Source organism: Rhagoletis pomonella, unplaced genomic scaffold, assembly GCF_013731165.1.
Source record: "Rhagoletis pomonella isolate Grant_MI unplaced genomic scaffold, Rhpom_1.0 Rhpom_scaffold_00006, whole genome shotgun sequence".
Classification (NCBI taxonomy): Eukaryota; Metazoa; Arthropoda; class Insecta; order Diptera; family Tephritidae; genus Rhagoletis; species Rhagoletis pomonella.
The window spans coordinates 70,479,094-70,495,449 of NW_023458560.1; the positions used below are offsets into that span (position 1 = coordinate 70,479,094).

At 40.3% G+C, this 16,356-nt stretch overlaps 1 protein-coding gene across 1 annotated transcript; it reads left to right on the forward strand.

The window, feature by feature from the left end:
- The first annotated feature begins 40 nt into the window (after positions 1-40).
- On the forward strand, positions 41-14,929 carry LOC118742079 (la-related protein Larp4B-like). The gene is made up of 9 exons (XM_036474045.1): positions 41-44; positions 207-483; positions 821-912; positions 1,007-1,252; positions 1,480-2,139; positions 2,421-2,504; positions 11,311-11,568; positions 11,914-12,471; positions 14,002-14,929. Exons 1-9 carry the CDS (start codon positions 41-43, stop codon positions 14,133-14,135), a joined length of 2,313 nt encoding a protein of 770 aa, XP_036329938.1. The 3' UTR covers positions 14,136-14,929.
- Positions 14,930-16,356: the final 1,427 nt, after the last annotated feature.

Genomic DNA, 16,356 nt, shown 5'->3' on the forward strand with positions numbered 1-16,356 from the left:
AAAAAAAGAAACTGTTTTCAACTCTTATCTTAAAGTTCTTATGAGTTAAAGGAAAAAAGCAATTTAAAATAATCTTCTTTTATGTTAGTAAATTTTTTTATGCTCGTAATTCAGTATTTTTTTTTTTGTCGATAAACGATTAATAGGTATTAACTTAAATGTTTAATTTCTGTATTACAAAGATATATTTGCTTTCTTAATTCCAGACCTTAATCGTCTCGATAAATCGCCACTCCTCGCCAACGGCTACAATCCCCCGCCCATCAATCACATGGCTTTCATGCAAATGAATCATCATCCCGGCACGGCGTTAATGTCACCCGGTATGCCGCCGCATGGCCTACATGCACGACCTGATAGTCAAATGTTGAAAGCTGCCGTTCAAGGTGGTATGTCCGCGGCGAATATGGATGCCTTGGCGCGCTCCGGCATTTGGGAGAATTGTCGCGCAGCCTATGAGGATATTGTGAAACATTTGGAACGGTAAGAATATTTGTCATATTATTTTTCTCCGCTTGAACCCTAAAGCATCCACACAATAGGTTAATAAGTTAGCATAACATAAGGGCTAGTGCACACAAAGAGCTTAACGGTGAGTTGAGAGACGAATTGATCAACGAACTGAGAGGCACAGATAGAGCATGCATTCGCACACCAAAAGTGTTTTAAGCGAAGATCGGACCTGAATGTGCTATATTTACACTCTCAGCATCTATCAGCGCGCTTATAAGTTAACCACTGAGCTCTGTGTGCACTTAGCCTAAAAGTTTTACTTCTTTGATCTTATTTTCTGCCTTCTCTGTTCACTTTCATGTTCCAGGCTTCGCGAGGAATGCACCGATGAGCGCCAACAAATGAACAGCGGCGGTGGTGTCAATGAGCCAAAGATCCGCGATTTAAGCTCACGAAATTGTAAGTTCCTGCGTCCTGCACAGCAAATATTACCGCTACTTTTAAAATACTTCAATGCCTCTTATATTTCCTTCTACTATTCTATTATTTATAGCTGGTTCCCCGAACCGTCAGAGCCCCGTGCTGAATCTCTCCAAGTCCGGCGGCAATACGGACCAAGGCAGCAATTGTGATGATCGCAGTGAACGCAGCGAAATGCATTCGCCGGTACATTCGGTGCGCGAGGGTAGCGTCGGTGGCGGCAGTCAGGGTGTGATTGGCGTGGAGGACGACGATGACGAAAATCTGAGTGATGATAATGCGTCAGAGGTCGATGAACGTTGCAACAAAGATGACGAAGGTGAGTGCACTTTGTTTTTCATCAATAAAACTGTAGAAGCGCGATAGGGCGGGACTTCATGTGGGGTGTGAAAGACAAGCATGCATACCAACAATAGCAGCACACAAAAGCTGTTTGCCACACTGACTAATGTTTTTTTAACGCATTCCATTCTCTTCTTCTTCTTCTTCTTCTTCATTTTCTCCTTTTTCCTTTTCTTCTTTATTTGCTCGCCCTTGTTTGCGCAGACTTGAGTGATACTGAGCGTGATAATATAACATCGTCGACGGCGGCGTCGTCACAACGTCATCCACTGCACCATCACCACCCACACCACCACCACCAGCTGCACCATGGCGCCAGCAATGCTGTAGGTGTCGGTGAACGTGGCGTGCCAGGCGGACCCGGCGGTGGCGGTGTCGGTGTAGGTGTCGGTGTTGGTGGCCTTGGCGTGGCTGCTGCAGCTGCTGCCGCCGCTGCTGTTGGTCTCAACGAACGCGACGTTGTCAACTCACACGCGGCACTACAGCAAACTCCCGTCTCCACACACAATGCCGCTGCCGTGGCAGCGCTGCAACATCATCACCAGCGTGCTCTGAACTATTCACAATTGGCTGCGTCGGCTGCTGTTGCCGGCGGTGCTGCTGGCTGTGGGCCAGGTGCGAATTCTGCCCTCGCGAATGGACCTGGCTCGGGTGGCGCGCTTGCTGGCACGGAGGCTTTGTTGGCGGCCAATGACGCCACTGCAGCTGCTGCGTTGGCCGGTGGCCTCGCGCTTGGCCCACTGGCTATGGATCCGCACGGTGCACCCTCATCTACAGAGACGCTGCTGCGCAACATACAAAGCCTGCTGAAGGTGGCTGCGGACAATGCGCGTCAACAGGAGCGACAAATCAGCTACGAAAAAGGTGAGAAACATTTGAATGGCTTTTGGAAAAATAAAAGAAAGGGCACAAAAGACATCAAGACAAGTTTTGCTTTGTCGCCCATTGTTGCTGTTGGCAGCAGACGGCCGCTATTAGCCTGTTGAGGCAAAGCGCTTTTAAAACTTTTTATATTTTTTGCTTTTTTTTTGGCAGCCTTAATTTAGCTTTTGCTCTGCCGCTTTGATCTTTGCGCTTGGTCAATAAATCTTTAATCAATTTTCTCCGTCTTTTTCCTTCTTTCTTTTTCCACTTGTTATCTGTAGCCGAGCTTAAAATGGACATTTTGCGCGAACGCGAAGTCAAAGATTCATTAGATCGACAATTAGCCGATGAACGGAAACTGAGAGGTGAGTTACAACAACAAAAATTATATTAAAACAAAGGCACTGTAAAATCAAAAAAGAAATTGTTTCCATTGCAACTGCAGTCGCTTGCAGCTAAAGCGTTTAAAGATACTTTAAAGATAGAAAATAGCAAGTTATGTTGTAGTAGTTGTGCATTAGGGTGCGTCACCCTCCATAAAAAAAAAAAACGGCACTGGTTTCCATCGGAATAATACAATTTATTATATTTTACGACCTCCGTCACTATAATAAGAATTAGGTGAGCTGAACCGATTTGAAAATGTCTCCAAAAATCTCATTATTTTGATTCCGTTGATAAAATTTGTATGCAGACCTTTTAAGCTTAAACTCTTCTATTACCTGAGTTGATTTTTGATAAAAAAAATATATATTTTTAAAAATTTATTTCATTTATACAGAACGTTTGCCCAGTTTCACCAATCAATTTTAAAACTTATCAGACTGTTAAAATTTAAAATGACAAGTTTTCCAAAATTGATAGGTGCAACCGGGCATTAATATTTGGAAATCTTTTAAAATTGATGCAGCTCACGTAAATCTTAATATATTTTTTAATGTAATAAATTATTTAATTCCGGCAGAAAACCGCGACGTTTTTGTAGTGAGGCACCCTAATGTTTATACATATATCTTCAGTAGATATGTACATATGTTTATATATAGCTCTGCGCTGTTAAGTAATGTCAGATCGGTTACGCTGACAACATTTTGTGCGGCTGTTAATTTACATTTTATGCTAATTTGAGGTTAAATGAAGTCAGTTGTAGATTGTGGGCTGGAGTTTAGCTAACACAATGAAAAAAGCACTTCCGCAACACAAAAAATTACAATAACATGGCGAGGTTAACCGAGTCAATCGGCCATATTATGGTTGTCGACGTCGACGTCTATGTTATGTTTTCTTCAAACTCTCCCAAGTCCAAAGACAGCTACGATGACCACAGTATTTTTGCGGAAAGATGCTCCTCGCAAAACTACTGTGGCCAGCGAAACCAAAGTTGGACTGATGAAAGTTATTTTTTAGCGAAAAAATTACATTCGACAACTATAATAGGGCCGAATATTTACAGTTTTTGATAGCAATCCCGGCAATAGTGTACACAGAGTTGGAAGTTGACATTGGAGCTCAGTTTTCAGTTGGATATACGGAGTAAGGCAGCCGCTGTGGTGTAAAGGTTAGTAGTGCGCGCTACCATTCCTCAGGGCTTGGGGTCAAGTCCGTTTTAAAAAAAAAAGAACAAATTTTTTTTTTCTAAGAGCGCTGACTCCATGCCGTACATTGAAATGTTTTCATGCTCCTTTTAATCTGTTTTAAATCTCCATGATTTACGAATAAACCTGAGCACATTGGTGGGTGGCAAAGAGCGCAGGTGTTCACCTCTCAACAAATCGCGGCTAAATGTCTCATACCTAATTCTTGCAAAGGCGGGGAAGAAGCACAATGGGCAAATGGAGTTGTCATGTACGCCTATTACAATCAGGCGTTTGTGCCACGTGAAGTGACCAGTCAGTAGTCCAAAAAGTTGTCTGCAGTCCCGTCTGCTCAGTGAAAGCAAAGAACTAGATAGACCTTCTGATATTGAAAGCAACATGAGTTTTGCCCACATGCATCTCCTTCAATACCTTCCCAGTCATTGTTAAGCGAAGTATTCACCCAGTTTCGGATGGTGGCTTCGATGGTCGAAGTGGGGTGTACTATAACTGGTTGTGGACCGAGGAATGCTTGCCTGAGCCAACTCTGGCTAAATTGTCAGATGTCTCATTACCAGGTACTCTCGAATGACCTGGCACCCAGAGGGCAGGCCAATGCCTTAAGTGCAGATTGGTTGTCACTGTAGAGACGGCCTTCCCCTCCAGGATTACGAATAGCTCAGCCTGGAAGACCGAAGCATACTCCTCAAGACAAAAGTGAAGCTTATCCCCATTAGCTTCGATAACGACGTCAGATCCTGACCCAGTGTCAGCCATCAGAAGAGACTCGATAATGTGAGTCTGGGTTCAGTGCTGGTATTAAACCAGCATTCAGCCTTAGGGAACTCAACATTGTAGAATCTCTTTAACAACGGTAATGGCGGAGTACTATCCGGTAGCATTGAAACGACATAAGTCGCTTCACTCAGTGTTATACCTAAATCCGTTTCTTTTTGAACTGCAGATGGCCTTTAAGGCTTCCTCACGTATGAAGACACAAAGTTATGGTAAGTGAAGAAGTGCATCAAGAGCAGCGCCAGGTGTTGTAGAGAAAGTACCCGTAGAGCACGCGACAATAGTCCTTTGAAATTCAGCAAGCAGACTTGCCACGCTATTGATTGAAAGTCTGCTACATTATACCACTGACGCATAGCTGATTATGGGTCTGATCATAGAGGTATATATCCAGAGGGTTCCCTTTGGTGGCTGACCCCATGTTTTGCCAAAGACCTGTTTACATTGCCAATATGCTGCCAATGCTTCGGAGGTCCACGATAATTTTTTTTATCCAGAATTACTCCTAGATACCTCATTTCGGGAGAAGTTTGAATTGTGACTCCTTTAAGTTTAAGGGGAATGATACCATCCAACCTTCTCTTTGTAGTGAAGAGCACAATACTAGCTTTGGTTGGGTTAGCGGTGAGCCCATTTTCATCACACTAAGTGTCAATCGTATTCAGTACTGTCTGCGCTTTCCTGCAAACTCCCGGCAGAGATGGGGGTGACTAGGCCCAGGGACACCGTGTCGTTGGTTGCCTCAAAAACTAAACAGCATGGGGTTTCAGATTACTGCGACTACGAAATGGCTACCACTAGCTTTTTCTCTACCTGCATTCGCTCTAGGGATGACGGAGGAAGGCGTGTTGACCGGAGGAACTTTTTCACGGATGAATAAAAATTTGGAGGCAGGACTGATGGAGTTGCCATCTGCCGGGAGCTGCAGGCGGAAATAAATAGCTGTCATTAAAGAAGAGTGTGACTTCAGTTAGGGGGGTAGCCATATTTTCTGATTTCCAGGCGGCTCTCAAGGCCCTGGGCGCTATGTCTGTTGGTGCACTCGAAGCGTCAAGTAATGTCTGACCTCCCTCTGCCTGCGTCGGAGTATTTTATAGTAGCGCTTATTTGGGCTCCGGATAACCCCCCGACAACGTTGCCTCCGGATAGGGACTGCCAATAGAATAACGAGGTGGAATCACCCTAGCACATTCTATTAGATTTCCCAGTCCTTGCGAGGTTAAAGTGGAAACATTGTGGTTCGCACTTCCTGGCTAACACTGAGGAGCTCTCGTGCATTAACCTAAGTAATGACTAAGTAATGCTCTCCGTCCAGACTTTCATGGTATTACAAAGACGTGACAATCACTGTAACCTTACCTGCTGTCCGTTTCAAATTAAATATATTCTACATATCCAGTGGATATTATCCACCCATCGGAGTGCAATGATATTTTATGGAACATTTGTTTGTGTTCGTTTGTCAATTTCATACTACATGTGAAGGTACTAGGGTTGGGCTGATCTGCCTTAGACAAGGCCACTTATCGATTGATCCTCGTCTGTACAATCAATATCTACCTCCATATGTCTCCTTTTTGAATATATACTTAAAGCAGTTTCTTAGTTATGTCTCTGTAAGTGATTGTCACAATTAGTTAATGCATTTTGTAGCATTCAGTTGCCAACAATTAACTGATATAAAATTACTAAGTACGTATGTCAATTCAATTCCACATACTATGTAAGTATGTCGGCAGCTACCAACATAACGCATGACAAATATCCATAAGTACTTGCATTAATTTATAGGAACATACTAGTAGATACATATGTGTGCAAGTAGTTATGTGCATATGTATGTATGTAAATATGGTTGACGCATCAAATGATTAATATTGAATTCCTTCCATGGTCACTGCAAGAGACAAATCAGCGCCAATCAAGCGAATACTAATGTGAATTGACTTAAATATCGATGACACCTGATATGATTATGTAGTAGATGAACAAACAAAAGGAGCACAATAAAATAGCAACAAAAAAACGTAACATTAAAAAACATTGAAAATGAACCCAAAGTCAACAGTGGACATGTCGTCACGACAAGTCAGCTGCACAGACAGAAAAAGTAACAATACCCGAGTGAATGCCAGAGATACAGAACGCCGCGAAAAAAGCAGTAATACTAAAATCTCTGCTCTTTGTTTTCAATTTTGTGATTTCTTTTTATTGCTTTTTATTGCTTTTCAAAAGAAATCACAATTCGAATGAATTTAATATCATTTCATTAGTCAATTACAGTTAAATGGATTTTTACGATTCGCGCGCATAGGATTTCATTTAGCGATTGAGGCGAGGCCTTTGTGGGAGAGGAAAGTGTATTTTTAAGATTGTTTGGAATTATTCTTAATTTTTATGGGCACACTGTCACAAATACTTTTCCTTTTCAACAATTCTCGCTTTCAATTGAATTTATGAATGTATGTATGTATGTATGTATGTATGTATGTATGTATGTATGTATGTATGTATGTATGTATGTATGTATGTATGTATGTATGTAAGTATGTATTTTAAGCAGCTCGCCCCTAACTCTATCGGCTGGCCTATCTCAAGCCCTCTTTAGCGTCATTCTTATCATTAAATCAGCCACAAATGGCAAAAAGCCGGCAACGAAATCCCGTACACAATCCGGGAATGTTTGTGCATTTGCAACATATGTTGTGGTTATAGCACTCCTATGCTGGCTCCATTCTGTTGGCAGCGAGGAGCAGCGAGTTCAAATTGGGTCCAAACAATTCGCTGCTGACAAGTAAACATACAAATTGCATGCAAGCGAACATCTAATTGCAACTAATAATAACAACTTCAACAATGCAACTGGGCAAGCAACAAGCTGATTTTTTTAATTTAATTTCTTGCCATTGCATGCAACGCGCCCATTCATTCTTTTAATCGCAAATTTGCTCATTCTTAGCGAGAGTTACAATGGCAATTGCAATGTACAAGATGTAACAAACGAAAAGAGAAGAAAAAGATACGAAAGTTAGAAATTGTGGAAGTGTACCCACTGCTCTAACGAAATGCTTTTATGTTCTGACACTCCACAACAGTCGTTCTAGTACTAATAGAGCCCTATGACACGTGGGCAATCGCATAATATGTTCTCTTGGCTTAGCTCGGCAGCCCATACAACCGCCTCTGCAGAAAGCCTCATCTTACCGAGATAATCTTACTAAGATGCTATCTCAGTTTGCAATGTCCTGTCAGATAGTCTATGAGAGTAATCAGAACCTCCTAACTAAGATTCAGAATCTTAGATTGCAAACTGAGAATCCTTATACTTACTTCGGAGCTCTTGTTGTTGTAGTTGTAGCGGCTACAACAACGCCGCCCAGATCGGTTGGTCCATTAATCGTTGTCGTGAAGCTCTACTAGCGGTAGCTCCAGGAAGCGTGCTGCCTCGATGTGGTCTGTCTAAAGGGATAGGGGCGTCAGTAGGGTGGGGTTCAGTGGGTATGCGACGAGATGCTGTGAGTTATGGGGCGTCTCTCCGCATGCCGGGCATTCACTTGGAACATCTTCGTTTATTCTACTCAGGTGTGAGTTCAACCTGCTGCAGTAACCAGAGCGCAGTTGGGCTATTGTGGTCCGAGTCTCTCGAGGCAGACGAAGTGCTGTCTCGTCCACGTCCGGTGGTTGGAGCACTGCTATGCACCCTTTCGACTGACCACGGAGAGACATTGACATCAAACCCCTCATGCCCGGAACCCACTAAAGGGTGACCCGGCTGTGCGTCCTTAGTTAGTTTCGCAGTTGTTCACAGCCTTGATGTAGTTTTGAACATTTTCAAAAAACTCCCAGTCGCAGATTTCAAGTTGTAAAGATCTCAGCCTGAAATATAATTGAATATGTATCCACTAGTGCTTCTCTTTGGAGCCAGGTACAAATGTACTGCCCGCAGCAATGCCATCCACGATGTCTGGTACATAAGTAAACCAATGTTTGTGATTAATAATCTGCAAGTGTCCCCTACAGGAATTATTTCCTTGTAGATCTCGTTAATAATTTCGGTAGCATTTAGAAGCTTGATGATGTCTGGATGTTTTTTCCAGGGAGTCAGTAAAGCCCTTGAGAATGGTTCAATTTGGAGCCCTCTGTAGAGAAGAGATTCTTCCAGAGTATTGGCGCTACTTAGCCCTTTTAGATATCCTGAGTTCAGTACAGTCAGGGCCAGTCAGTCAGTTCATTGGCATTTTGTTGACATTCACTTTGCCTGATCTAAAGACAACTTGAAGCTGCCTCTCCTCTATATAGATAATAACCCTTGTAAAATCACTGTGCGACAATAACTATTTGGTATAAAGATAAAGCAACTAAACAGAAATGTTTATTGGAAGGAATTTCGACAATCAATTCTTAAACTATTTTGTCATAAATTCGTTCATTGGGTATAAAAAATGTTAGCTGCAACTAAAGTCGCATTGTTCTGCTTTAGTTTCTATTTTTAGTTTTTCTTCAGCAATATTTTTAGCTTGATTAATAAGTATTTTCTTACTAGATTTTTGCTAACTAGCTCAATTATCATAATTTGCCATATTTTTTGTTTGTTAGTTAGTATCTAAAGAATTAAACTTTTTCTGCTATGAAAACTGCTCCTGCCCTTGACTCTTGCAAACTGCACTTAAGTACACAAAGTACCTCATTCATTCTTATGTAGATACGATAATTTATATTATTTCGGAGTGGGTTGTCATCACTCGCCTGCTGTCTTCGACCAACTTCGCATTCGCATTTAGTTAGGTGTGTCAATGCGAATTAATTTGTTGTCTGCTTGGTAAAACGGAAATGGGGACATCGAAGGGTTTTGCTTGGTGTTTTTCTTTTTTTGTTTTCATTTTGTTGATGTGCATACTGCATACGTTTTTAATCTGTCGTGGGAGATGATCCGTGGCTTTGCAAAGTTGACAATATTATTGAAGTAGAATTAAAGAGAAAGACACAACTAAAAATTCACTACCAGTTCTTAAGGGGCAATTTGTTTTAACAAGCAAAAATGCTCCTACATTACTTGTAAATTAAAAATTCATGTCTAGTTTTTAATGAGCAAAAATTTCTGTCCAGTTTTCATTTCATTTTTAGGGGCCAAAAATTTATGACAAGTCTACCATTTTTAACAAACAAAAAATTATGTCCAGTTTTAAATGACCAAAAATCGATGTCAAGTTTATAACAAACAAAAATGTATGCCCAATTTTTTTATGGACCCAAAATTTTTATCCACTTTCCACTTTTTACTAACCAAACTTTTATGTTCAGTTTTTGAACGACCGAACATTCAAAACCCCTGTTTGAGCGACCAACAATTATGCCCAATTTTTTACAAACATAAAATTAATTTTCGGTTATTTAATAAAGAAAAATTCATGCCCAGTTTTTAATGGCAAAAATGTATGTCCAGTTTTGGAAAGAAAAAAAATTTAGGTTTTGTTTTTTAAGAAACACAAGGGTTAAAAAATTCATATCGATTTTTTAAGGGCCAAAAATTCATGACAAGTCCACAATTTTTAACAAGCAAAAAATTATGTAAAGTTTTCAATGACCAAAAATTTATGTCAAAAATGTGTATCAAACAAAAATACATGCCCAATTTTTCAAGGGCCAAATTCTGAACCACTTTTTACCGACCAAAATTTTATGTTCTGTTTGAGTTACCAAAATCTATGTCCAATTTTTTACATACGAAAAATTTTGCTTCGGTTCTTTAACAAAGAAAAATTTGAGTACAGTTTTTAATGGTCAAAAATTTATGTCCAGTTTAGGAATGGCCAAAAATTTAGGGCTCGCTTTTAAACAAATACAAAGTTTAAAACTTTCTGTCAATTTTTCAGGGGCCAAAAATTCATGACCATTCTTTAACGAACAAATATGTATGTCCAGTTTTTAATTGGCAAGAAATTATGTCTGGTTTTTAATGGTCAAAAATGTATGGCTAACTTTTTACCAAAGATGTATCTTTGCCTCAGAATTTTTAAGGACGCCAAGGGTTTTTAAGTCGGCACCGGAAACTGGAGAGACTTTTAGCAAATTTTTCAGATTTTTTAAATATTCTTCTAAGATAACATAAAAAATCATATGAGCACGCTAAAAACATTCCCTCCGACCTGTGTAAAACCTTCTGATGACCCAACGTCCACACATCGCCCTCTCAATCGCCGATCACACTAATCCCCTATGACTTCCAATGACTGACATGATTCGTCTGTAAATTGCATTAGAACGAATTGACGACAACATTCGATTGAACGTAATTGAATTACATAAGTGAGGCCCACACGCAAAACGGATTCGCAGTTGATTGCGTCGCGCAAAACGGCGAACGTCAAAGAGCCGGCGAGCATGCGAACGAGCGAACGAGCGCTCAGTCGATCGAATGAATGATCAAATGAACGGACAGACAGACGAACGCACTATCGGTCGGCAGCAATCAATGGCAAATCAGCAGCAATAACAAATAATCTGAATAAATAGTATAACAACAACAACAACAGCAACAGTTGTTGTGTTCAACAGTCACCCGTCATATGCCTCCCGCACACGCATTACATAAAAGGGGATGCTGATTGAATGGACGAGGATCGGCCGCTCCGTGGGGTCAGTTGATTGAATGGATGAATCGCTGGTTGGTTGATTGCAGGCGCGCTGCAGTTGCATATTGAATTAAAAATTCCTGTTTTTTTCTTTCTACTCAAATAATTTTTTGTGTTTTGGCAAACAAGATTTTTCATTGTTATCTCTGTGCTTTGGTTTTTCATTGCAGTTTTGTACCAGAAGCGCTACCGTCGCGAGCGTAAAATGCGCATACGCTACCAACAGCAGCTGGACGGCGGCAAACGAAAATCGACACACCCATCGAGTGCGGGTGGCAATAGTGGTGGCAATGGTAGCAGCAGCGGCGGCGGCGACGGTGGCGGCTGTAGCGCTGCTGGGCCGAATGGCAACGAGGAGGGCCGCAGCAGTGTCGGCGGTGAATGCAAAAATAGCAGCGGCGAAGCGGCGACGCGGAAAAACGAACCAGGTTGGTAGAACATATTCGTAGATACTCCTATCAAATGTACATAACTAATTTTGCACTGGCGCATAATTTCGATAAATCAGAAATTTATTTACTTTAATGATATATAAATAATTATAAGCCTAAGTAAGGGCCGTTTTCTCAAAAAGCTTTTCAAATTTATATGGCCTTAAATAATTTTTTTGAGAATACAATTTGTGTTTAAAGGGTAGACAAGTTTTGAGAAAACGACCCAAAAACCATCAAAAAATGTATTTAAAAAAACCGCTTAATTTCCACTTGAAACTACGATTAACCACCCCTCCTTTAACAACAGCCTCTCCCTGTGCTCTCAATATCGCCCCTTAGATAACGATTGCAAATCGAGCGAAAAATCTGAGAAATCGTTGAATTCAAATGATGGCTGCTCGCTAACACAACAATCACAAAATGCCCAGCAGCATCCAGCACAACAATTGCAGCAACAACAACAACAACAACACCACCAGTCACAAACTCAATCATTGACACATCATCATCAGCAACAACAACATCATACCCATCACTTGCGACAACGTTCCGAAAGTCCTACTTTCAAGCGTGAACCCCAGTCGGATCGTGGTAGTCCCGCTGGTCGTCACAGCGCCGATCGTTTGGAACGTTGCGATCGTGAACACTCCGAACGTGAATCGCGTGAGCATTGCGAACGCTCAGAACGTGATAGCAGCGGTGGTGGCGGCGGCGGCGGCGATGTGTCTGCCATGGAGCGTTCGTTGAGCTTGCCACCCACTTCACAAGCGGAAGGTAATTTGGCGGCAGCGGCAGCAGCAGCAGCTGCAGCGGCTGCGGCTAGTGGTGGAAAGGCACCATGGAATTATCCAGGCATCGATTTGATGGCCACTGGCGCTTTCTGGCAGAACTATTCTGGTGAGTATTTAAAGTTTTATTGATACAAAACTACTGTAGACACCAGTGTGACCAGGTGACGCTCTTTGAAGCTAGATTTAGCGTTTAATGTTTTTTGAAGAAGTGGCCTCATCATATTTTTGAGTTGCATGTCCCATGTCTAATTTCTCATATTCCAATTCAGAAAATGTTTGCGTTTTTCTCACCCTGAACTGAACTCTTTGTCGACGTTCAGACACGAAAACTTTTGTTGCGGAAACTCGAAGCTTGTAGGGGAGAGAGCGACAAGGAAAGGGGACGGGTACCCAGTCGCCCGTACTCGGGAAACACGCTTTGTGCTCTCGTTCGTCTGAGTAATTTAAGTTGGCGATTCACAGCTGACAACAACAATTGCGTACAAAAGAGTTTCTGTGTGTGAATGCAAAGGGCAACACTAAAAGAGAAATCGCCGATAATAAGAAACTCGAGTACCCCTGCAGGAACATAGCAGGCATAATTTCAGTTAGTTCTGAGCCTTTCCTGCTCGTTTCACTTCCAACTACCAAAAAGCACAATGAGATGGCTCACCCGTGTATGCGTGTACAAATAAATCGTGAGGTAGGGGCGATATGTTTTGGTTGTAACAGATCTAAATCAGTGCTGGTCGGGAGACCTTCCTCCTTTTTCGCGCCTTTATTTATAGGAAGCTTAAAAGAGCATAGCTCGCCTGCAAGGAGTTGTCCATAGCTGATTTAGGCCGCAGTTAATAATTAAACATTATACGGGTGGAACACGGAATACATATGTGACTGCCTGATAGTTAATTTCCCTGTCAGAAATTACTGTGAATTCGGTTAGATGGGTTTCTAAAATGGGCATTTGAACTGGAGCTTTTAGGAAAAACTGCCAGAGTGCTTGGTTTCAGATGTTCCGCTTCCACTTCGGCTATTTCTGGGTAAACGAAAAAACAGGCCTTTACACGGCGTTTTATGCCGAGCATACGCTTTCTCGCGGATATTAGCATGTCCCAGCACTAGTGGCTTATCGGTTCTTTGTTCATACCTCAAGTAACGATTTCTTTGCAACTTTTAAGTATGAGAAGGAGATAGAGGAACGAGTTTCCAATTTAACAGACCAAGATAGCTGGTTTTGGGGACAAGTAAAGATGCGCCAGATGAATTCCTCGTTCTCCTTGCTTTACACTAAAGTTTTGAGGTCACTAAGTGAAATTTTTAAGAGCATTCTGTCTACCCTAGTCAATACTCGATATGTTTCATTGTTTAGACCATACATACGCTTTCGCATTTCAAAACGTATTAAACCTTGTTTCGAAATACCCCAGATAGAGGTTTTGAGTGATTCTGCCGCAACTACAACAAAAAATTAGGCCTTCATTTTTGTATGGGGATTAATGAAACTAGTAGGCTAAGCTTTTACTTATACACTTTAGACTACCCCCGTTTATAAACATTTTTAATTATTAATCTCTAAATATTACTCATTTAAAAATGAAACGAAATAATTTACTTACTGATAGAAAAAATTTCGTATGCTCTTCATTTCTTCTTATAGAGTCCTTGGCTCAAGAAATCGAATTGGAACGCAAAACGCGCGCCGCCAATGCCGAGCGTGACGTGAAGAGTCCACTCACCGATCGCCCACCAGCATACTATAAGAATTCGGTGCTTTTCGGCAGCGCCAATTAAAGGACCACAGAGCACAGTGAGTATTGCGAGAGCTATGTAAATGGGAAATGGGATGATGTGCCGACGGCAAAGCTTGTACTTATTTGAGTAGTAGATGAGTTAGAAATCAAAAACGTTTAAAAGTTTTAAGGAAGCAAAAAGAAGAAAAGTGTAAAAGCAGACAAAGGTTTACAATATCTTGATTATGATCTCAAAGTGCAATCACAAGAAGGATGAAAATTAAAAGTGTAGTACGGAAAATAATGAAAGAAGAATATTGTATAAAGAAAAATAGAGTAAAACAATTAGCATTTTCTTTGATAGACGCGTAACACAGCGCTCAGTATACGAAATGGAAGATGGCGTGGCAGGGCCGAAAGTGCTTACAAATACATATGTATATGCTTACAACAACTTTAATATGTATGTGAGGGTATAGAAGAATAAGGAATTAAAAAAAAGCATTTACGTGTGGCGAAAAGTAGCAAATAAAACTACATACTTACGAAACTTGTTACCAGTGAAACGCATACGAAAGTAGTGTTTGTATATAGTCAAGGCCAATCCATGTGGCGGCGTTCTTAATACATAGTTTGTATGTAGGTATATATTTATACATATTTTAATTTTGCGATAATAAAAGCTTAGCGAATTTTCCTTTTTGTTACGTTAACACTAAAAAATACGGTCTAAAAAATAATAAAAAAAATACCTAATAGTAGCTGTAGTTGTTTAAGCACATTTCAGCGTTTATTAAATAAGTATGTAGAGCGTAAATAAAATTTTGTTTAATCGTTTTTGAAAAGCGCTTAGAATACAAAAAGTTAAAAAAATAATAATAAAAAAATGGTCATATATTAAACTTATTACTAACTGACTAGATAATTATTTCCATAAGCCAGTGAGAACAGCTTTTCTTTGTTTGTAAGTAAATATAAGTAATAAATAGTAGGTTAACATTTAACGATTTTAAGATTTCTGTAGAACTGCTGAGTTAGTCCTTGGTATTAAAAAAAAAAGTGTTAAAAAAATCAGCGATATTAAGCTTCCTTACAATTGTCAGCTTGTATGTATATATGACTGCTAGTGGCATAAGCGTGTTAGATATAGTACGTACTTATACATATACATACATTTACATACTTACATCTACACACTGGTACATATAATTTGTTATAGGTTAAACGATTAGTTAAACAAGTGATTGAAGCTGGAAAACTGCATAACCCTTGTAAATAAATAGCATAACATAGCATAGCATAACGTCTACATATACGGTTTTTCGCCGGAGCAGCTTTTGTAGGGATTACGTGTGGAAACTTGAAAAAAATTTATTTATACACAAGAAAAATTTATTTATTTTTCTTCGTAAAAAAATTGCCGAAATTTCGTAATTTTTGTCTTAACAATACTTATAATGAAACCATTAAAATTTATCTAAAAGTGTTCATCTTTAATTTTTTTTTTTAATTTTCAAAATTAAAACTGAACATACATTTTTAATCCAGAAGCAATGGAAATTAAAGTTGAGGCCTGATAATTTTTCTTAATTCTAAAAATAAATTTTTTTTTAATTAAGTTTCTTTTGAAACCAAATTTCTAAAACTTTACTATGCAATAAATGCCATCAACTACTCTGTCATGTACTACTGCGCGCTACCACTCCGCAGGCGATGCATTGATTTATGATATCACGGATAAGTCTCCAAGGATATTAATGGCTTCAAAGAGATTATGATAAATACCAATCGTCCGCCTGTACAAATTGAGAGCCACGTTTTGCTATTTCACTCTTTCCTCGATGTCAGTCTACCATGACTGCTTTTTGTCCAAAAGTCAAACCTAAGTACTTAACTCAATCAGAAATAGACAGGCGAACCCTGCAATGGAGGGGAAAGACGCATGAGGCATCTTATATTTCCTGGTGAACAAAAAGAATTCCATCTTACTAGCATTTGCAGCGAGTGCACTGTTCGTAGAACACTTCCACTAGTCACTAGGTTCCAGTACCCCTGTATTAGATTATAAAGTGTGTCCAAAAATTTGCATTCACTATAAGCCCAACGACATCCGAATAGGCAATAACCAAACATTATCTCATCTTTAGCGCCTCTTATGGGACCAAAGAGCAAAGAAGGGGATAGAAAACGCATCTTTGTGACGTGTGCTTGTTTATTCTAAGGTCGAGGCTACGCAATGAGCGGCAAGCGGCGAGCTGCTGCGCAGCATCATACAGCGCCTT